The sequence below is a fragment of the Microcaecilia unicolor genome, chromosome 2, assembly GCF_901765095.1.
Source record: "Microcaecilia unicolor chromosome 2, aMicUni1.1, whole genome shotgun sequence".
Lineage (NCBI taxonomy): Eukaryota > Metazoa > Chordata > Amphibia > Gymnophiona > Siphonopidae > Microcaecilia > Microcaecilia unicolor.
The window spans coordinates 611,812,363-611,836,185 of NC_044032.1; the positions used below are offsets into that span (position 1 = coordinate 611,812,363).

The 23,823-nt window shown below is 45.5% G+C and overlaps 1 protein-coding gene across 3 annotated transcripts in view; it reads right to left on the bottom strand.

Moving 5' to 3' along the window:
• Positions 1 to 23,823, bottom strand: part of TMEM131L (transmembrane 131 like) — a 308,022-nt gene that overhangs the window by 159,923 nt on the left and 124,276 nt on the right. For all 3 annotated transcript variants that reach the window (XM_030191626.1, XM_030191627.1, XM_030191625.1), the window contains exons 5-7: positions 15,280 to 15,403; positions 5,034 to 5,150; positions 1,402 to 1,512 (exon numbers count right to left, since the gene is read on the bottom strand). In XM_030191626.1, coding sequence (XP_030047486.1) covers positions 1,402 to 1,512; positions 5,034 to 5,150; positions 15,280 to 15,403 — 352 coding nt within the window. The remainder of the gene's footprint in view (positions 1 to 1,401; positions 1,513 to 5,033; positions 5,151 to 15,279; positions 15,404 to 23,823) is intronic.

Consider the following 23,823-nt stretch of genomic DNA (forward strand, 5'->3'; position numbering starts at 1 on the left):
CGAGCCCAGCATCTGCATTCTCTTTCTGTCTCAATATCACTACCTCGCCATCTTTCAAACCACAGGAGGCCAATGAACAATAGCTGTCTGTCAGAGGAACCTCTGCACAAATAATCTGGCTCTCAGCTGCCGGGATCCCGCACTCGGCTCGCACAAGGCCCGTAAGTTCTGCAGCTCGAAGTCCGCATCCACTTCCAGGGCCTTGTGCGCGCTGGAGTGCAGGATCTGGTAATGGAAGGGTGAACATGACTTGCCCAGCTTCCCTGGTTCTCAGCTCACAGCTGCATAGCTGCCAAGTTACCTGGCTCCAGGAGGCAGACTTTTTAGCCAATCCCATTTTTGAACTTATATCCCAATTCAGTGCTCTATTTGTAGTCCCTGATACCACCAACTGAAATCAGCAATTCAGATCCCAAAATGTACCAGGATACAGTTGTAGAAATCCAGGACTGAACTTCCCTTTTGGAACTGGGGAACTTGGCAGCTCTCCAGCTCAAAACCATTAAGCCTCTCCACTCAAAGCATGTACTTGCATAGCCCCCATGCTCACTCACAAACTATTACTGCTGTCATACCAACAACTAAGCTCTGTACTTTCCCCTAGAGGTGAAATAATGGTGGGGGAAGGGGTCCTGGGAAGGGGGGGGCCCACAAATATATGCTTGCCAAGGGCCCAATATATGCTTGCTCATAAAATATATGCGTATATATACCCAACTACACTAGTATTTTACAAAAGGGACCTAGGTGTCTACTTTCTTTTACAGATTAGGCACTCTCTAATTACCTAAATACAGGCACAGTGTTATAGAATTACACCCCCAGCATTTTCTGCCCGGTAGTTAAATCTCCTACAAGAGCTTGAAATTTAACTACCTGACAGAAACCAAGGAATCCATTACATCAATAAAACTCTCCTTTCTCCTGGCTATGGGCCTAGGAGCTGCCAGGTTACTTCCCGTGTTTCTGCAAAGTTCATTTGAAGCATCTCTTGCACCTTTCTCCATGGCCATCCTACCTCCTTCCATAACTCAGAAGCCAGGCACAGGTTCAAACCACTAGGAAAACCAGAACAGTATGAAGACCTTACTTTTAACAAATGGCAAAACATTTTGGGAGAGAAATAACTAGCTGGATTTCCGAGCCAGAGAAGCAGCAAAGGCTGGTAAGCCTCACTCCTATTTGTCTAATCTTGAACGTAGTTGAAGACATTTCAGTTCCTGAAAGGACCGTATACTTGAGGTCTGAAAGCGGCTACTAGTTAGTAACAAGGATCTTACCCAACATTTCTCCTACACAAACAATTTTAGCGACAGCCAAAATGCTAGACCCTAAACCTAGATACAGTATATTTGCCCCCTAAGTTTTATTTTAGTTTTTTAATTTCTTAACATCACATACCTGCACTGGTGGAAGATGAATGTGTTCAATATGAGGAAACAGTACACAAGTGTTTTGGAGCAGCATTTTAGAACCTGCTGTTGAGTCTCGTGAAACTCCCACTCCGAACAGCTGAAAGAAAGCAAAACACAGTCACATAAATACTTCCTCACAACATGTAAAGCAGTGGCATAACCAAACGCAAATTTTGTGTACCCAACAGAGAGAATGGGTGGACATGATGCATTTCTTCTATGCTCCAACCCCCTCCCCCCAAACTTTAAAATTGAGGGCTCCTACCCGGTTAAATGACACTCAGTTGGCTATCCGGGAATATTCAGCAGAACTTACCTGGACAGTACCGCTAAATATCCTCTCCAACCACTGCTTGTCCACTGCTTGTCTCTGGGATCAGTAGCATGAATCTTGCTACTATCTGGGAGTCTGTCAGGTACTTGTGACCTGAACTGGCCACTGCTGGAAGCAGGATACTGGGCTAGATGGACCATTGGTCCAACCCAGTATGGCTATTCTTATGTTCTTATCTTGTGGGAGGTCCAGGGTGGCGTCAGCACTTACCCAGTTAAGTACCGATATTTATCACTTAACCAGTTAACTGGACAAACAGGACTGCCATTTATGCAGTCTTATTTTTGTCCAGTCTAACTTGTCTGGTTAAGGACTAAATACCAGCACGTCACTGGATAAATGCTGGCTGTCTATACATACACGTATGTTCAATGTAGCCCAGAATTGAATATCTGGGCATTTCTGCTAACTGCCGCTAGCTGAATACTACCCCTTGAATACTTTAGCTGGCAAGTATCCCCCAAGCCCCGCCAGCTGAAGACATCCCTTGCCCACCACAATTCTCCTCAGCCAACTATGGCAATCAATGACAGTGCTCCCAGCTGCCGATACCGGCACCCTGTGCATGCTCAGCTTTCGTGCATGAACTGAGCATACATGAGAAATTAGAATGTTGGCATTGATGACTTAGGACTGCTGATGCTGACTGCCGAGGGGAGTTATGGCAGGCTGTAGATGTCTTCAGCTGGCACCTGAGCCAAATTGAATGGGACTGTCTGTGGCTTTATCGTCGATATAAAAAAGTGCTGCTGATCAGCTGCTGAAATCAGTAAAACAAGGTAAGAGAAGGGATTCCCACCAATCTTTCAAGGCCTCCACCATTTTCTGAAGCATGGTAGATATGCACGTCCTCAGGGAAAATAACGGAGGCACCCAAATTGTAGAATCTCCCCCTGTACATTTTGGAATTCCCATCTCTTAGTTCTACAAGTAAACAGAAATGTATTTCCCCATTAGCTACTGACTCAAACAAAGGATGATGTGCTTGATGGACCATTGATCTAAATGAGCTCGACAGGTCTTATGTGTTTACTAGTAAAAAAAGGCCCGTTTCTGGAGCAAATGAAACGGGCGCTAGCAAGGTTTTCCTCCCCAACCCCCCTCCCTACCCACCTCTTCGTCGTTGTGAAGGCACTGACGCCATTGCTCTGCACCTCGTCAACGCACGCCACCTTCATCTCCTGAGTCCTTGTTCGTTGTGAAGCCACTGACGCCATTGCTCCACCCTCGATCTGTGACGCCATTGCTCCGCCCTCAACGTCATAACATTTGATGCGAGGGCAGGGCCCAGAGACAGTGATTTCGGTGGCTTCACCACCAAGAACCCTTCGAACCCGAAGGAAGTGACACTGACGTCAGTGTCCTCAGAACGTTGAGGGTGAGTTTTATTATATAGGATGATTTTTGCTGATGTATCGTAATTATGATGTTATTCTCCACCTTCAATGTTCCAAAGGACTGGACTTAGACTAATATTTGTTTTAGTATGGGATTGATTGAATCTGATGTTTGCCATGTATTCTTTGCTTTGTACATAATTTTCTTGTGTATTTTATAAACTGCAATAAATATAAAAATAAAGGAAGCCTTCAAAGGTATTTTACCCCTTTTAGAACATTTTGCAGAATGTGATGTGCTATGTTCAACTTTATAGAAGATCTGTGTCCGGTCAAGTTTAAATTAAGATTGGCAGTAGAAGAGTAGCCTAGAGGTTGGTGCAATGGGCTAGAAACAAAGGAGCAGGGTTCGATTCCCACTGCGGCTCCTTGTTATCGTCTTCTCTACGATTCCCTAATGTGTCTGTAACACATGAATCTCATTCGACAATAACATCACTCTGTATTTGTTTCATGACCGGAGGTGGCTATCGCCTTACGGTACTTTGTAAGCCACATTGAGCCTGCAAATAGGTGGGAAAATGTGGGGTACAAATGTAACGAATAAATAAAATAAACTCTCCATTGCCTTAGGTACAAAAAAGACTGTGAATCCTCTAAGAGCAGAGAAAGTACCTGTATCTATGAGTAATATGTAAACCACTTTGGCTGAACCCACGGTAAGGCAGTATATCAAATGAATGACTTTATCCAAAAAAATAAACACAATATGCAGAAATAGCATGAAAGAAGCTGGAACAATAGGGCTCAAACTCAGGAACCTAGGTAACATAATAAAGGGCAGGTGCACATTTAAACTACCTCTGCCATTCTGTTGGGTGGGGAGGGTGGGGGGAGTAGGAAGGACAGGAAAGGCAGGGTAGCAGAAGAGGGAAAAGAAGGGAGAGTGGGTGGAAGGAAAATGGCACGAAAAGGAGGAAAGTCAGAGAAGGGCATGTGATGATAAAAGAGGGAAAGACCAGGGCTAGATTTAGAATGCATTCAGGCAACATAGGCAACAGCCTAGGGTGCCAAAATTTGGAGGTTCCAAATACCTGGGCAAAACAGGAGCCCAACTCTACTTGCTAAAGGGACCATGTTCTACAATGTCTGGGAGAGAAAGTTTGTCTCCCCAGTGCTATCCAGTCCAGCCTACAGACTCTTAATATCTTAAAACCAGCCATGGGTGAGACACAGTAGAGAAAGGCAGAGGGGCAAGGGGTGGCAAATACATCCACCTCTTTCTGTTTCACATCAGCCTATTATCCTTATGCTTGTCACCACCTATATCATTTCCTTAGCAAAGGAGTTTCAGCTAAAGCCCTGTTCAAAAGTGTATGCCCAGGAAGAACTCCTTGACAGAGTATATTTCACATTAACCAGCACATATAGCACAAGTTAGAAACATTAGAAAGATGTTGTACATTTCCTTGAATATACTGAGGAAACAAAGATGTGCGGAGGAGGTAGTCAGTCGGGTGGGAGACTGGGAGGAGATCGAAACAGCCCCATGTGTGGCATTTTAACACAAGGCACCAAAAAAGTCCTACACATAGATTTGTCATTTCTATACTGACTTACAGATACAAAAAGGAAAAAAATAAATAAATAAAAGAGTATCAAAATAAACCAATAAACATTTCTAAGAACATGTGTCTCATGTCATGACACCAGGGTCCCTTCCTCTCTCATTATGGTGCATGTAGAGGCCCACACCATTCTAGGGCCTGCCCTGAAAATTCAGTAGCATCACAGGCTCACTCACTCTTCGCTTAGCCCTATGGTCCTCATGCCTGCTCCCAAATCTATTCCTCTCTGCAGAATTCAAGCAACTAGTCAAGTGCTAAAATAGCTCCCCCACCACCACCAAATAAATAAATAACATGAAATAACATAAAATCATATTACCGGATATGAGAGAACTCCATGAGAGGAGGTATTTATAAATAGAGTGCTTTCCATGCTGCCTTCATCAGTTGGCAGGAATATCACCCTGAAGGTGGTCTTCCTCTTTGCCGGAATCACCTAAAGAGGAACAGAGAATATGAGAAGAGGTTACTCAATGGAACACAGTCTTGCTGTGCTCTCCCATGGCGTCTGTTCTCAGGCCCACTGTTTCACCTCATATTCCTATATAGCTAATCTTATTAGCCAAATTACTGCACCACAGCAAAAACATTCTACCGGCATCAAATTTCTGTATCTCCAGCTGTTCTTGAACCCTCAAGGAATCTACCAGATGCTAGAGCTGGCATCTGATGATATAAATGGCTAAGGAATGCATTCTCTCAGATTCAGGAAACTTTACCGGCATAATAATGGATAGAAGCATTGCCAAAGTAGTCATATGGTGGAGGAGGGTTATTTTATAATAAGCACCCATAAACACTCTCAAAATCACTAATTTTATAAGTCAATACTGGCAACTATGAGCCTTTATAAATAGGTTACTAGAATTAATACCCTACAGCCAGGGACGCCAAGAGACTGGGCTGGGCCCAGGGCAAGGCCACCCCCGCCCCCCCCCCCCAAGGTAGTAGTCACCGCCCCCCTCCACCCGCACCCCTCCTTCCACCACCAGGCCGGGCCCCCCTGAATTCAAATCATAGCGCTTCACCTCAACCTTGCTCCATGTGAAAGAAGCACAGCAGCGGCAGTCTGCAGATCGCCTCCCTTCGGGCTTTCCCTCCCTGTGTCCCGCCCTCGTCTGACGTAACTTGCGTGAGGGCGGGACACAGGGAGGGAAGGCCCGAAGGGAGGCGATCTGCAGACTGCTGCTGCTGCGCTTTTTTCACACGGAGCAAGGTCGAGGTGAGGCGCTATGATTTGAATTCAGGGGGGCCCAGCCCGGTGGTGGATGGAGGGGGGCGAGTGGAGGGGACTGTGGCGCCGAGCCCCCCTTGGAGGCCCGGGCCCGGGGAATTTTGTCCCCCCCCTGCCCCCCCCTCTCGGAGGCCCAGCCTACAGCACACAAATGCTTTCACACACAGTTACGTTTGCTCCAAGGCAAGTGTAAAGGTATACATGTAATCTATGCACGTACTTCATGAAGTATGCACGTCCACAACTCTGCTGCAGTTCTTGTTGATTCTGTACTTTTACATGATACACGTGTAATTTTAAAAAGACCCTTTTTCCACATGTAAAACAAGCCTTACATGCAGGAAATTCTTATAAAATTCTACCCAAAGTGATTACCCAGTTCAAATTAATGGGATCACAACCTAAATAAAAGTTGTATAATGTTTACAAAATCACTCAATAAAAACTACTTTGCTATCAATTACATGTATCGTATAAATTTTATTAACAAATTTCTTATTTAAAATCTTGGACCACAGTCTATGTCATCAGTGTTAAGTCCTGCAATTAATACATAATGTGCAATATGCAAGTCCCTCTTAACAAGTTCACTCTAACAGGTATCCTGCTCCCAATTAAACAAGACGTCGTAATTTATCACTCTGCTCCTATCTGTTTAAAGTTCACCAATTGCAGCCATGTCATCTTATTGTTATCTCCACAGAAATGCAAATAACTCCACTTGATTGTTCTTCACTTTTCCGTATTTTCTCACTTATTCTCATCAAATTGTTAAATTGTTAAAGTGCTAAACCCCTACGTGAAAAGCTGCACTGGCTCCTCATCAAAGAACGGACCATCTTCAAAATCTGCACCTTGGTACACAAAATCATCTACGGCATACTACCAGGATATATGATAGACCTAATAGATCTACCGACCAGAAACAGAATCAGATCATCAAGATCATACATAAACCTACATTATCCAAACTGCAAGAGGCTAAAATACAAAGCAACCTACGCATCCAACTTCTCCTACATAAGCGCACAACTATGGAACGGTCTCCCAAATGCTGTCAGAAAAATCCATGACCACTTAAACTTCAGAAAATCACTCAAAACTTACCTCTTCAAAAAGGCCTATCCCAACGATCCAACATAAAAGACCAGTACCCAGCAACACAGCACAACTAATGACCGTTCTGGACAATTTATAATCTTCACTTCTTTCGATCCCCCTGATGCCTGATCCACACCTACCTCATCTGATCACAATATAACTTTGTATCTGTCACCAACCGACTTGGCAACAGCCTCTATGGTACTTGTAAGCCACAATGAGCTTGCAAATAGGTGGGAAAATGTGGGGGTACAAATGTAACAAATAAATAAATAGGGGTTTCACCATATAGTATCATTAAAGGATTGTACGCTCCAAGCTCACACTGAACTGTTGTGCTCACTCTGCTTAAAATCCATACTACTCCAACACATCAAAGCTCAACACAGTGCCATCTTTCACCTTTCGGCATCTTCAGGAGCTAAGACTTCAAAAACACAAAATACATACCTTATTGCATGCATATTCATAAACCATACTTGTCTCCAATTATCTCATTTAGAGAAGCATATCAAATTTTACCTTATACATTCTGAGACCAATCTCGGGCCAACTCGTGGCACTGCTCTTAAATCCTGCAAGGAAACACTCCTTGCTAGGCGTCTGGATTACCCTTGAAAAGTTACTGCTCTATGGGGGTCTTTTACTAAAGATTAGCTTGCGTTATCTGCAGCAGGGCCCACAGGAATAAAATGGGACCTGCTGCAGACAACTCAAGCTAACCTTTAGTAAAAGGCCCCCTATATATACACATACGTCATTCACACCCCAATGCTGACCAATCAACCTACTACTACTAAACATTTCTAGAGCGCTACTAGGGTTACGCAGCACTGTACAGTTTAACAGAGAAGGACAGTCCCTGCTCAAAGGAGCTTACAATCTAAAGGACAAAATGTCAAGTTGGGGCAGTCTAGATTTCCTGAATAGAGGTATAGTGGTTAGGTGCTGAAGGCGACATTGAAGAGGTGGGCTTTGAGCAAAGATTTGAAGATGGGTAGGGAGGTGGCCTGGCGAATGGGCTCAGGGAGTTTATTCCAAGCATGGGGTAAGGCGAGGCAGAAAGGGCGGAGCCTGGAGTTGGCGGTGGTGGAGAAGGGTACTGAAAGGAAGGATTTGTCTTGAGAGCGGAGGTTACGGGTAGGAACGTAGGGGGAGATGAGGGTAGAGAGGTAGGGAGGGGCTGCAGATCGAGCACATTTGTAGGTTAGCAGGAGAAGCTTGAACTGTATGCAGTACCTAATAGGAAGCCAGTGCAGCGATTTGAGGAGAGGGGTGATATGAGTATATCGGTCCAGGCGGAAGATAAGCCGTGCAGCAGAGTTCTGAACGGACTGAAGGGGGGATAAATGGCAAAGTGGGAGGCCAGTGAGGAGTAGGTTGCAGTAGTCAAGGCGAGAGGTAATGAGAGAGTGGATGAGAGTTCGGGTGGTGTGCTCAGAAAGGAAAGGGCGAATTTTGCTAATGTTATAGAGGAAGAAGCGACAGGTCTTGGCTATCTGCTGGATATCAACCTCCTTATTTGACCCCATTGGTTCCACAGTTTGACAACTATAAATAAGTTTTTATTCTTTATCTAGCAATATACAGGACATGTTTCCCCCTCTAACAGTTTGAACTTGCAGTAAAACAACAAATTTTAAATCCTGAGGTAAATCAGTAAACTGAAGCCAATGTTGAACTAATGGTGCCTTATTGACGATTCAGGCGTAAATTACTCAAATGCTGCACTATTTGCAATTTGATTGATCTCACCGTTTGCCCTATGTACCACTTTCCCCTTGGGCAAATAAATAATTGCAGGACTTACACTGATGACACAGTACTGTGGTTCAAGATTTTAAATAAGAAATTTGTTAATAAAATGTATATGATACATGTAAATTGATAGCAAAATGGGGTTTTTTTATTGAGTGAGGAGTGTGGTAGCCGTGTTAGTCCACTCTTAAGGTTATCAATAGAAATCAAACAAAATAAAACATGGAAAAGAAAATAAGATGATACCTTTTTTATTGGACATAACTTAATACATTTCTTGATTAGCTTTTGAAGGTTGCCCTTCTTCGTCAGATCGGAAATAAGCAAATGTGCTACCTGACAGTGTATATAAGTGAAAACATTTAAGCATTACTATGACAGTCTGACAGGGTGGGAGGATGGGGGTGGGTAGGAGGTACCCTGTTTCCCCGAAAGTAAGACATCCCCCGAAAATAAGACCTAGTAGAGGTTTTCCTGAATTGGTAGATATAAGGCCTCCCCCGAAAGTAAGACCTAGCAAATTTTTGTTTGAAAGCAGGGCCGCCGAGAGCCGGACAAGGCCGCCCCCCCACCCGAGGTCGCCGGGGGCCCCCTCCACCCACCCTCCGTCGCTCCCGGAACTAACCTTAAACGCCTTTCACCTTCGCAGCAAGCAGCAGCAGGGCAGACCTCTCCTTCCTTCCGTGCCCCGCCCTCGCAGACGTTACGTCAGGTGAGGGCGGGACACGGAAGGAAGGAGTGGACTGCCCTGCTGCTGCTTGCTGTGAAGGTGAAAGGAGGCGTTTAAAGTTAGTTCCAGGAACGATGGAGGGCGGACGGGCCAACCCCTATCCAACCCCGATGTTTCCTCGAAAAATAAGACAGCCCCTGAAAATAAGACCTAGCGCATTTTTGGGAGCAAAAATTAATATAAGACAGTGTCTTATTTTCGGGGAAACACGGTATGCATGGGGACATCAAAGCATATCATTGATATTCTAACAGGATGGGTGTGGATAGGTGAGGGGTGGGGTGATCAACAGAGAAATACAAATTAAGGTTTATAATGGGCTAGGAACCCCAGATCCTTGTTAAGTCCTTTCTGTTGGGTGTTAAAATATTCAATCATTCTGACTTCAAAGGTCTTACGTTCTTGTATGGTTTTAAAGTTACCTTTCAGGATTCTCACTGTGAAGTCACTGGTACAGTGTCCTGGTCCTGTAAAATGCTGACCAACAGGGGTGGGAGCCCTACAGGCACCAGTATTGTTCATGTGATGTCTATGTAAATTGAATCTTGTCTTAAGCATCTGGCCTGTTTCTCCAATATAGCATCCTTCGTTACATTTTTTACACTGAATGATATATACCACATTGGAAGATGAGCAAGTGAAAGATTCCTTTATATTGAATATCTTTCCTTTGTGGATGACTGTGGGGTCCTATGAAATGTTTTGGCATAGTTTGCAACTGGATAAATTACAGGGAAGTGTGCCCTTCTGTTCCTTTTCAGTCTGTGATGGAAGTTTACTTCTGATTAGCTTGTGTTTTAAGTTGGGTGGCTGTCGGAAGGCCAGTACTGGTGGGGATGGGAATATCTCTTTCAGTAATTCATCCTCCTGGAGTATAGGTTGTAGATCTCTTATGATTTTCCTCAGGTTTCCAGCTCTGGATTGTATATCACTACAAGGGGGATTCTGTCTGTGGATATTTTCTCCTTGTACTGTTGCAGATTCTCCCTGGGTGTTTTGAGGGAGGAGGCAATATTCTTGGAGATTATTTTGGGGTTGTAGCCTTTCTGTTTGAAGGATGCAGTCAGGCTTTTAAGGTGTCTGACTCTGTCCCCTGGGTCTGAGCAGATATGGTGGTATCTTGTGGCTTGGCTGTAAATGATGGATCTTTTTGTATGTGAAGGAAGGAAGCTGGAGTTGTGGACGTAGCTGCATCTGTCTGTGGGTTTCTTGTATATAGATGTTTGTATACAGCCATCACTGATTGAGACCGTGGTGTCCAAAAAATCAGATTCAAAATTGACTACTCCCCAGAAAAAGTTATCTGCACAAGACCACCACCACCAGGGTTTCTAATGTACTTCCAGGGAGGGCCTATGGGTGGTGGGAGGGCGGTACTTTTTTCTCCGGGGGTGTCAGTTTCAGCCAAAATAAGCACTGGCATTTATGGCCAAAACTGAAACCGGGATGGATTCAAATTTCAGGCTGGTTTTGGCACCAAAGCCAAAATTGAAACCAAAATTCAGCTGGCCTCTACTAAGAATTCTCCATTAAGAGAAATGTGTGAAGCTGAGGGCCAGATGCACTAAACTTAACGAGTTCAGATCCAATCAGTTCACAGCTCTAAAGTGATGTCATCACGGAAGTCCTGCAGGGAGGAGGAGTTGGGACAGCAGCCAGCCAATGAGAGTCCATCTTCAGGGAGACAGGCGTTCTAGGATGTCAGCCAGCCAATAGAAAGAAGCAGCAGGTACAACTGGGGGTGGAACCAAGCCCTGATGCTGCTGATTCCTCACAGAAGAGCGGAGAATAGCAAATAGGTTTTTCCCATTTTCCCAGCAGCGGGAGGCAGGGAGCTGCGATACAGGTATGCCCATCCAAAAAAAAAGCACTTTTGTGTTCCAAAAAAAAAAAAATAGAAGGGTAAATCTACTGTTATCATACACGCAGCTTGTCTGCGTGTACGAGAGCCGTCTGTAGCATGCGCAGAGCAGCCACGCATTGCGATTTGACTGTTCTGCGCTTGCTCAGCTCACCAACTTGCTTCCCCCATATCGCATGCAAATGAGCTGGGTCGCAAAAGCAACGAGCAGCTCATTTGCATGTGATTTTCTTTGTGAATCCCTCTGTGTTTCTAAATCGGTAAATTTTTACCGATTTGGAAACGCAGACGGATCCTTAACAGGATCTTTGTGCATGTGGCTCTGAAAAAAGAAATCCTGAAAATAGGAAATATTAGTGAAACCCCCCACAAAACTGAGCTCCAAAAACAGAGCAGACCAGGAAAACAGAATTCAAAATTCAACAATTTTATTGATAAACAATCACACAGACCCGAGGCTTCATCCGGGGTCATAAAACATCAAAATGGATATCGTTCATGCAAAGTCACAGTGCAAGTCACAGCAACATAACTAAATCACAACTGTAACGCCTTCAGAACCACACTGTCAAGATCCTTCTAGCAGACAAACACCACTGCAATGCTTATACAACAACATGCAAAAATCTATTAAAATCTGAAAGTTTTTCTGGTCTGCTCCGGTATTGCTCATGGGTCTGGATGGCTGGGGTATGTAATGGAATCACTTACCAGTATCTGAAGAGATACATAAAAAAAGAAGCCCACACAAATTCCCTTTGGCCACAATGGCAGAATGAGGAATTTCAAATACAGTTTAAAAGTATGTATTAATACCTGCTGTATGTAGCTAATATTAGTACCAAACACTGTGTCCCACATAATTACACCATCTAAGCTTCCAAATTTATTAAGCACTTGTTTATCCCACACATCAAGAAGCATATCTGAGCGGTTTACAATCCTAAGGGATAAAAGAAAAAAGAAAGGAAAAGAAAGTTAAGAGTGGGTGGACAGTGAAAATGGAACTATAATACATGACAGGAAAGATGGGGCAGTAGTGAAAAACAGTGGAGGGGATTGAGAAGCATGTCCGAGTTGGCCGGCAGGCCCACACCAACGATAGCCTCAAGTTTGGACAAAAGCATCTCTAAAAACAAATGTTTTTAGATCAGATTTATATTTCTCTAGAGTGGTCTGCAATTTCAGATGAAGAGGAAGAGCGTTCCATAAGATGGGACCGACGACTAAAAACATAGTGACACGTGGAGGGGCATAATCGAAAGGGACGCCCAAGTTTTTCTGAGGACGTCCTCGCAGGACGTCCCCGTGAAAGGGAGGGAAACCCGTATTAGCGAAACAAGATGGACGTCCATCTTTTGTTTCGATAATACGGTCAGGGACACCCAAATCTGGAAATTTAGGTCGACCTTAGAGATGGTCATCCTTAGACTTGGTCGTTTCTGATTTTCAGCGATAATGGAAACCGAGGACGCCCATCTCAGAAACGACCAAATCCCAAGCCATTTGGTCATGGGAGGAGCCTGCATTTGTAGTGCACTGGTCCCCCTCACATGCCAGGACACCAACCGGGCACTGCAGTGGACTTCAGAAATTGCTCCCAGGTGCATAGCTCCCTTACCGTGTGTGCTGAACCCCCTAAAACCCCCACAAAACCCACTACCCACAACTGTACACCACTAACATAGCCCTTATGGGTGAAAGGGGGGCACCTAGATGTGGGTACAGTGGGTTTGTGGTGGGTTTTGGAGGGCTCACATTTACCACCACAATTGTAACAGGTGGGGGGGGGGGGCCTGGATCCGCCTGTCTGAAGTGCACTGCACCCACTAAAACTGCTCCAGGGACCTGCATACTGCTGTGATACACCTGAGTATGACATTTGAGGCTGGCATAGAGGCTGGTAAAAAATATTTTTAAAGAATTTATTTGAGAGTGGGAGGGGGTTAGTGACCACTGGGGGAGTAGGGGGAGGTCATCCCCGATTCCCTCCGGTGGTCATCTGGTCAGTTCGGGCACCTTTTCGTGGCTTGGTCGTAACAAAAAGAGGACCCAAGTAAAGTCGTCCAAATGCTCATCAGGGACACCCTTCTTTTTTCGATTATGGGTCGAGGACGCCCATGTGTTAGGCACGCCCAAGTCCCACCTTCGCTATGCCTCCGACACGCCCCCGGGAACTTTGGTCGTCCCCGCAACGGAAAGCAGTTGGGGACGCCCGAAATCGGCTTTCGATTATGCCTATTTGGGCAACCCTGAAAGGACGCCCATCTTCCGATCGAAAGATGGGCGTCCTTCTCTTTCAAAAATAAGCCTGATGGTGTCATATCTAATTTGTCGGAACGAAGCTATAGCCAGGAGGTGCTGTTAGGATGAGCAAAGAGCACACAATGTGCCAAAAAAAAGAGGGGAGCCGCCTGATATTTTGAAGACCAAATGAAGAATCTCACATAGGTTGATGGTTACCTGCTTTATACTTAGCCTTATGGTTTCAGCACAGAATTCAACATGTAAAGCAAATGCATCATTACCCTACTGCAATATACAGCAAAAAAAAAAAAAATCAGCTGGAACATTTTTCCAAGTCACAAGATTTTAAATTGCTAAGGCTGTTTCAAATCACATCCAGAAAACAAAAACCTTTCTCAATGCAAAGTGGAAAAAAATGCGCTTTGATTTGAAACAGCCTCAGCAATTTAAAATCTTGTGACTTGGGAAGAATGTTTTAGTTAGTTTTTGCTGTATGTTTCAGTTAATTTGCAGTGGGGTGATGAGGCACTTGCCCCCCCCCCCCCCCCACTCCCCTCACCTTATATTACCCTGATGCTATATATTCAGCTGAACCACAGGTTCACTGTCCTCTGTCAGGCTTTTCATAAAGCTCAAATAATCTGCTGTAGAGTGCAACACATTTTGGCATATACAGAAAACACCCACAGACACCCCACCACCTACTGCTGCATCCATCACTGAAAGAAGAAAATGACGCTACAATTTAGCATGCGGTTATTCCACACTGGTGCAAAATCACCCTCTGCAGAACTTGTGCCTTGTTAACCACACACATGAATACATACATAAAGATCTATATAACTTGGTTTTAAAGAAAAGGGGTCATTTTTTCACTCTTCACCAGACTCAAATAGCTCAAAATAAAACTGTAGGGAAAAAAAACAGAGGCCAGCTCCAGGCGATATCACCACCAGAGATGCCTGAGCTTCTTCCTTAAAGATAACAACTGCATTTATCACTTTTCTTTTGTAAGGAACACACATGATGAAATATTTAAAACAGAGGAATCCAAGTTATACAGATGAGTATGTATAACTTTCGATGTGTTAAATACAACATTAACTGCAAGTGGCCATTAATCACATCATGCACTTTGGTAAATGAAACTTACCTATTTGGAGACACTACCCCTAGAAAGGAGGTAGTGTTTGCCCTTTTATTTTTATTACTATTATTATTATTAACATTTGTATAGCGCTACCAGAGACGCACGCAGCGCTGAACACCTGACACAGAGAGACAGTCCCTGCTCGATAGAGCTTACAATCTAAAAATACAGACAGACAAGACAATTAAGGGTGAGGAAAGTACTGGGTGAGAAAGAACAAGGATAGGGGAACTGAGTAGTGGTTAGGAGCCAAAAGCAGTGGTGAAAATAGCTATTTGTTTTTTCTCAGCTTGCTCTGTTTTAAGAGGTGGAGAGCAAGAACTGAAAATCAGGAAGGAATGAAGGCCATCACGATGAACCATCCATTCATGTGTGTTATGAAAGATGGATTGAAAGGGGAGAAGGGGCTGAGGAGGTTAGAAAGTCTGAAGACTTGGCATGGTGCCAGTGCAGAGAGTTTCCAAGAGCAGAGACAGGCACTTACCCTGCTCTGAACGGCAGACACATGGAAATGCGGAGTTGCTGTGAACACCGAAGTCACTATAACTTCTCTCTCTCTACTGGGGTTGTAGGCATGGACCAATTGAACCCTGGGAAGTCCCAGCAACCTACAAGAAGAAAAGGCAGCGTTACTGATTTGATGTGCACCCAGCGGTGTGCTGGAGCTGGCTTACACTGGCTTCTGAGAGCCGTTTGTTAAGTTTTTCAGAATTTTGGGAGCCAGTTGTTAACCCTTTAATGTCCAATGCTCCCATAATAAGCCATATGAGAACAGATTGATGGGAACATTGGACACTAAAGGGTTTAAAGTAGCCCCCCCCCCACCCCCCCCCCCCCCCATGGCTACTTTAACCGGCTTCCAAAATCTGGGCTCAGGCCCCCACCTGAACTCCCTTTTACTTTGTTGGCAGGGATGCCGAGCCTCGCCAGCCAAATAAATGGACTGCCGCTGCTCCCCACTGCTTGTTTCTGGCTCCGAGCAGTACGCCTAGATTTCTCGCACATGCTCGAAGAAGTCTCGGCATGCTGCTCAGAGTTGGAAACAAGCAGCAGGGAGAGGCCGCAGTCCATTTATTTGGCTGGCGGGGTTCAGCATCCCTGCCAGCAAAGGTTTGCCTAGCACACCTGCACAGGGAAGGGTGGGGGGGAGAGATGAATACATTCTCTCCCCCCCACAAACTGCAGGGCTGGATATGCCTGGAGAGAGCGCCAAATGTTAAAAATGTACCAGAACACCACTGTATACTCCTGTTTAGTAATAAAAATAAAGGATCCCAGCCTGGGAGGCTCATTTCAACATTTTATCTCTCTTTTATGCAGGTATATCTGTACTATAGTAGGCCATTAACAAATCGTAGGAAGCTAATTTAAAAAAATTAATCTTAAATAAACCAGCCACCTCAGGGAGTTCTTGAACAGTTTGGTGTCCATTTTTTTGTGTTTGAAGACAAAGCAATGGCAGGTCAACATTTAAACTCCGCAGTTGGCATTTGTTTTAAACACCAACCACAGCTTTTAAATTATTCTCATATTCATTGCCTCTATCCAGACAGTGAGCAATGCTGAATGTTTCTATAGAGCAGGGAGTGCTGCCAATCTCCAGACAGCTGTCCAGATAAAGATACAACAGCAATTTCCAGATAGCTGCCTGAATATCGCTGCTCTCTGGATCACCTCCTGCTCTGGCCTAGCACCACCCTGGTATTATCTGGACAGTGGCAGCACTTCCTGCTCTTCACAAACATAAGGGGTAATAAAGTATGCACTGGAGGAAATGTATTACACAGCAAAAAGAAGCCTCCCATATCGACAACTTTGAAAGTAGTCTGTAAAGAACTGTATGCCAAATGCTATTAAGGGAAATGGGACTTGATATGCTGCCTTTCTGAGGTTTTTGCAACTACATTCAAAGCGGTTTACATATATTCAGGTACTTATTTTGTACCAGGGGCAATGGAGGGTGAAGTGACTTGCCCAGAGTCACAAGGAGCTGCAGTGGGAATCGAACTCAGTTCCCCAGGATCAAAGTCCACTGCACTAACCACTAGGCTACTCCTCCACTCCTAACTATATTAAGATATTGTTTCATTCCCAAGAAGTGTAGGGTAGCATGGGATACTGCTATTACACATCATCAGCCATCATCAAAAGTTTTAGAACAAGGACAATGCTGGGCAGACTTCTACAGTCTATGCCCTGAAAATAACAATGGACAAATCAAGATCAGGTATGTTGTATCACTTCATACCTTATGTAATGAGTTTATTTTCTCAGGCAGACTAGATGTGCCGCATAGGTCTTTATCTGCAGTCATCTAATATGTTATGTATGTGTATTCATACAACCATCATCTTCTCCATGTTACAAAGAAAAACTACAATAGTTTCCCGTTGATAGGAATTAAAGAAAATGATGTTCACGAAAGCAAGCTTTATTGAAGGAGGACCCAACTTGGCCAAGTTTCAGTTTCACCTTCATCAGGGGTCACCAGATTTTTCAAGACAAAACTTAAAAGAATTGACTTCCACAGAAAAACTCATCAATCTGATGCGAGAGCTTCTGCTCGAGCAGACACTTCACATCAGACCGACAATGAGTTTTTCTGTAGAAGTGAATTCTTTAAGTTTTGTCTTGAAGAATCTGATAACCCCTGACATGCGAAGCTGAAACCTGACAAAGTTGGGTTCTTGTTCAATAAAGCTTGCTTTGGCAAACGCTTGTTTGCTCTTCATTCCTTGGATCACCTTTGCCATCTGTGTTGTTTTTTGTGTCACTGCGGAGGTCTTTATCCTGTTTTTTTGGTTTATTATAATGTTTACATCAGAAATAAAAAGCCAGCTATGTCAAGTCATAGTGAATTTTAAGTCATAATTTAGCCTTTTCAATTGCTCATTGTGATTTTTTTGTTCCAGGCTAGTTGCTATAATATTGTTTAATATTTGTGGATGCTTAATATTAGGTGGGCAAGGAAGCGCATGTATTTTTTACAGCGTTAATATAAAGAAACCGCACATGGTGTGTGACCAGTAGCTGCAGTGCAGCAGAAGTAGCCACAGAAGAGAAAATCAATGTGGGACCTTTTAGCAATCACCAGCCCTGTGGCTTCCCCGCCCCTTGCACTGGTTACCTTGGTAACAGGAAAACCATGCTGGAAGATGGGGGAAGGGCTACCACAGGATCTGTGTGAGCTCCAGTGGCATACCAAGGGTGGGGCGGTGGGGGCGGTGCGCCCCGGGTGTCAGCAGGTGGGGGGGGGGGTGCTCCGCTGGCGCCTCAGTCCCCATCTGCCTACCACCAGCTCCATCGACAGACACCTCACGTCTGCTCTGCTGTAAAGGAAGCAAATCGCTTTGTCGCATCGGCCCTTCCCTCACTGTGTCCCGCCCTCTGATGTAATTTCCTATTTCCGCGAGGGCGGGACACAGTGAGGGAAGGGCCAAAGCGACGAGGCAATTTGCTTCCTTTACAGCAGAGCAGACGCGAGGCGCTTCACAGATTTGTTTTAAAGGCTGGGTGCCGGCCGGGTGGCAGGAAAAGAGGGTCGTCTGTCGACGGAGCTGGTACGCAGGTGGGGACTGGGTCAGGAGGGAGGAGACTGAGATGGGAGAAGGGGACTCAGATGGGAGAAGGGGACTGGGTCTGGGAGGGGCTCAGATGGAAGAAGGGGACTGGGTCTGGGAGGGGGCTCAGATGGAAGAAGGGGACTGGGTCTGGGAGGGGGGTTCAGATAGGAGAAGGGGCCTGAGCTGGAACTGGGTCTGAGAAGGGGGCAGGAGGGAGAATGGGGTCATGCCTGGGGCAGGAGGGAGAATGGGGCCATGCCTGGGGCAGATGGGAGAATGGGTCTGGGGCTGAAAAGGGGGGCTCTCAAGCAAGGCATGTGAATGAAGGGGACTGGAACTGGGGGCTGAAAAGGAGGGTAGGTGGGATAAGGGGGCTAGTACTGGAACTGGGGGCTGAAAAGGGGACAGGGAGAAGTGGCTGGGGCTGAAGCTCGGGACTGGTGGGAGAAAAGGGCTGGGACTGAAAAGGGGGGCAGGTGGGAGATGTGGCCTGGGGCTAGGACTAGGGGCAGGTGGATAATGGGGCTGGAACTGGGGGCCAAAAAGAGGGGGCAGAGAGAGGGGGACAGACCCTGGATGGAAGGGGGAGCGAGAGGGAAGGCAGACCCTGGATGGATGGGAGAAGGAGGGCAAATAGTGGATTGAAGGGACAGAGAGAAAGGGCAGACAGTGGATGGAAGGGGGAGAGAGAAAGAGGGCCGATGGTGGATGGAAGGGGCAGAGATAGAGGGCAGATTTGGATGGTAGAGAGAGGGCAGGCAGGGAATGGAAGGGGCAGGGAGGGAGGGCAGACATAGGATGGAGGGGACGGCAGAGAGGGCAGACACTGGATGGCAGAGAGAGAGCGAAGACAGATGCTGGATGGAAGGAAGACAGTGAAAAGAAAATGAGGAAAGCAGAAACCAGAGACAACAAACTGTAAATAAAATATATTTTTTTATTTTTTTTGCTTTAGGATAAAGTAGTATTGTAGATGTGTTAATAAATGTTTATAAACAGAACATGTAAATAAGGTAATCTTTTTATTGGACTAATTTTAATACATTTTGACTAACTTTTGGAGAACAAAAAACCCCCTTCCTCAGGTCAGGATAGGATACTATAACAGCACTATATTGTATTGACCTGAGGAAGGATGTTTTGGCCTCTGAAAGCTAAATGTATTAGTCCAATAAAATGGTATTGTTTTATTTTCTATATTTGTTTTATTTCTATTTGTTAATTTGTAGGTGATTGGTATTTGTTATTTTTTTTTTCAAATTTGCATCTGCTGTCTTTATATTTTGCACAGTATTAGGGGACATTTTCTGTTTCTGTGGTGTTGCATTGTATGCAGTCTGGCATCTTGGGGGTTCAATTTAATTTTTGTCTAAATAGAAAGTTTATGATTACTTATTCTATAGTGGATTAGGGTGTATCTGTGTTTGTGAAAAAGACATGGCTTTCAGTTGGCATTGACTGTACAGGATTGACGATCTGTACTATTCTGTCTGGTTTCGTTTTACAATAGGTGAATTGATGTTCTAGTGCTCACTGTAGTGTTTAAGATGCTTTCCTTTTCCTTGTGTGACTTGTAGAATTACTGCTTATGGTATGGGAAAATTAGGTTCTTACCTTGGTAATTTTCTTTCCTTTAGTCATAGCAGATGAAGCCATTACCTACAGTGGGGGAAATAAGTATTTGATCCCTTGCTGATTTTGTAAGTGTGCCCACTGACAAAGACATGAGCAGCCCATAATTGAAGGGTAGGTTATTGGTAACAGTGAGAGATAGCACATCACAAATTAAATCCGGAAAATCACATTGTGGAAAGTATATGAATTTATTTGCATTCTGCAGAGGGAAATAAGTATTTGATCCCTCTGGCAAACAAGACCTAATACTTGGTGGCAAAACCCTTGTTGGCAAGCACAGCGGTCAGACGTCTTCTGTAGTTGATGATGAGGTTTGCACACATGTCAGGAGGAATTTTGGTCCACTCCTCTTTGCAGATCATCTCTAAATCATTAAGAGTTCTGGGCTGTCGCTTGGCAACTCGCAGCTTCAGCTCCCTCCATAAGTTTTCAATGGGATTAAGGTCTGGTGACTGGCTAGGCCACTCCATGACCCTAATGTGCTTCTTCCTGAGCCACTCCTTTGTTGCCTTGGCTGTATGTTTTGGGTCATTGTCGTGCTGGAAGACCCAGCCACGACCCATTTTTAAGGCCCTGGCGGAGGGAAGGAGGTTGTCACTCAGAATTGTACGGTACATGGCCCCATCCATTCTCCCATTGATGCGGTGAAGTAGTCCTGTGCCCTTAGCAGAGAAACACCCCCAAAACATAACATTTCCACCTCCATGCTTGACAGTGGGGACGGTGTTCTTTGGGTCATAGGCAGCATTTCTCTTCCTCCAAACACGGCGAGTTGAGTTCATGCCAAAGAGCTCAATTTTTGTCTCATCTGACCACAGCACCTTCTCCCAATCACTCTCGGCATCATCCAGGTGTTCACTGGCAAACTTCAGATGGGCCGTCACATGTGCCTTCCGGAGCAGGGGGACCTTGCGGGCACTGCAGGATTGCAATCCGTTATGTCGTAATGTGTTACCAATGGTTTTCGTGGTGACAGTGGTCCCAGCTGCCTTGAGATCATTGACAAGTTCCCCCCTTGTAGTTGTAGGCTGATTTCTAACCTTCCTCATGATCAAGGATACCCCACGAGGTGAGATTTTGCGTGGAGCCCCAGATCTTTGTCGATTGACAGTCATTTTGTACTTCTTCCATTTTCTTACTATGGCACCAACAGTTGTCTCCTTCTCGCCCAGCGTCTTACTGATGGTTTTGTAGCCCATTCCAGCCTTGTGCAGGTGTATGATCTTGTCCCTGACATCCTTAGACAGCTCCTTGCTCTTGGCCATTTTGTAGAGGTTAGAGTCTGACTGATTCACTGAGTCTGTGGACAGGTGTCTTTCATACAGGTGACCATTGCCGACAGCTGTCTGTCATGCAGGTAACGAGTTGATTTGGAGCATCTACCTGGTCTGTAGGGGCCAGATCTCTTACTGGTTGGTGGGGGATCAAATACTTATTTCCCTCTGCAGAATGCAAATAAATTCATATACTTTCCACAATGTGATTTTCCGGATTTAATTTGTGATGTGCTATCTCTCACTGTTACCAATAACCTACCCTTCAATTATGGGCTGCTCATGTCTTTGTCAGTGGGCACACTTACAAAATCAGCAAGGGATCAAATACTTATTTCCCCCACTGTATGGGTTATGTCCATCAACCAGCAGGGGAGATAGAGAGCACTCAAACTTTCACAGTGCCCTCTTGGCCAGCTAGCTCCACTGCCTCTTCAGTATTTAAAGCTTCCAAAGCAGTATGGCAAACCGCAATGGGAATCACAAGAGCTTTCCTCACAGCGAACGATGGCCCATCACAAGGGCATGAACTCATAAAGGAGGGAATGCACATCCTCCTGGAGGGAATAAACTCATCCTCCTTATTGTATAAGTGGAGGGGAACACACGCGCCTCCTGGAGGGAATCACACATCCTCCCAACACACTGGAGGGAATGAACTCATCCTCCTATTTATAGAACTGGAGGGGAACACACGCGCCTCCTGGAGGGAATCACACATCCTCCCAACACACTGGAGGGAATGAACACATCCTCCTAAATTTAAACTGAACATGAATCCTGAAGATTGTTTTCCAACTTTCTCCCAAGGAAGGAACTTCAGGAAATTAGAACAGAACCTGAAAAACAGATTCACAGCATACAGACAATCATACAGGGAGGGCTCATGGCTTCATCTGCTATGACTAAAGGAAAGAAAATTACCAAGGTAAGAACCTAATTTTCCCTTCCTTGTCATCAAGCAGATGAAGCCATTACGTATGGGATGTAACAAAGCAATCCCTAGATAGGGTGGGAACAAGCCACACCAAGCGCTAGCACTTGTGCACCAAAACGCGCATCCCTCCTGGCAGCCACATCCAGCCTGTAATGTCGGGCAAAGGAGAGCTTAGAAGCCCATGTTGCTGCACTGCATATCTCTTGAAGAGAGAGTGCTCCAGTTTCAGCCCAAGAGGAAGAAATCGCTCTAGTAGAATGTGCCTTAAAGGCTACAGGCGGAACCCTGCCGGCCAGCAGATAAGCTGAAAAGATAGTTTCTTTGAGCCAGCGGGCAATAGTGGCTTTAGACGCTGGAGACCCTCTGCGAGAACCGGATAGCAAAACAAACAGATGATCAGAAGTCCTGAAAGAGTTAGTAACTCGCAGATACTGCAGCAGAGTCCTGCGCACATCCAAAAGGTGCAGCTGCCCAAAAGATTCTGGAAACTCTTCCTCTGAAAAAGAGGGCAAGAAAATAGGCTGGTTTAAGTGAAAGGCTGAAACCACCTTAGGCATAAAGGAAAGCACGGTCCGAACCGTGACTCCGGACTCTGAAAATTGCAGAAATGGGTCTCTACAGGACAGCGCCTGGAGCTCTGACACCCGTCTCGCCGAGGTAATGGCCACCAGAAAAACGGCCTTCAGTGTCAAGTCTTTCTCCGATGCTCGCCGAAGCAGCTCAAAAGGAGATGCCTGCAGGGTTTTCAAAACTAGCCCCAGGTTCCAAGCTGGACAGGGTGCTCGCACTGGAGGTCAGAGCCGAAGCACCCCTCTAAGAAACCGTGCCACATCTGGGTGAGCAGCCAAAGACACGCCTTCCACCTTACCACGAAGGGAGGCCAACGCTGCCACCTGCACCCGCAGGGAATTATAGGCCAAGCCTTTTTGTACACCTTCCTGCAAAAAGTCCAGAATCGGCGAGACAGGAGCCCGCATTGGAACAATGGCTCTGGAAGCACACCAAGACTCAAACAGGCACCAAATCCTGGCATAAGCCACGGAAGTGGACCGCTTGCGGGCTTGCAGGAGAGTGGAAATAACTTTATTGGAATAACCTTTATCCCTCAATTGCGCCCTCTCAATAGCCATGCCGTAAGACCAAAGCGGCCGGCGTCCTCCATGGCTACCGGTCCCTGAGTCAACAGGTTCGGTACCAGAAGTAACGGCAGAGGAGCCTCCAGGAGCATCTGTCGGAGGTCTGCATACCAAGGTCTCCTTGGCCAATCCGGGGCGATGAGGACCACTTCTCCTGGGTGCAGCCGAATCCGCAAGAGCAGGCGCCCTATCAAGGGCCATGGGGGAAACACATAAAGTAGACCTGGAGGCCAGGGTTGAGCCAAGGCATCCAACCCCGCCGAGCGAGGATCTCTCCGTCTGCTGAAGAAGCACGGGACTTTGGTATTGGCACTTGTCGCCATTAGATCCATCACGGGCTTGCCCCATTTGGCACAGATCTGCAGGAATACTTCGTCTGCCAGATTCCATTCTGCTGGATCGATCTGATGCCTGCTCAGATAATCGGCCTGCACATTGCTCTGACCTGCAATATGAGCTGCCGACAGACACTGAAGATGCAGC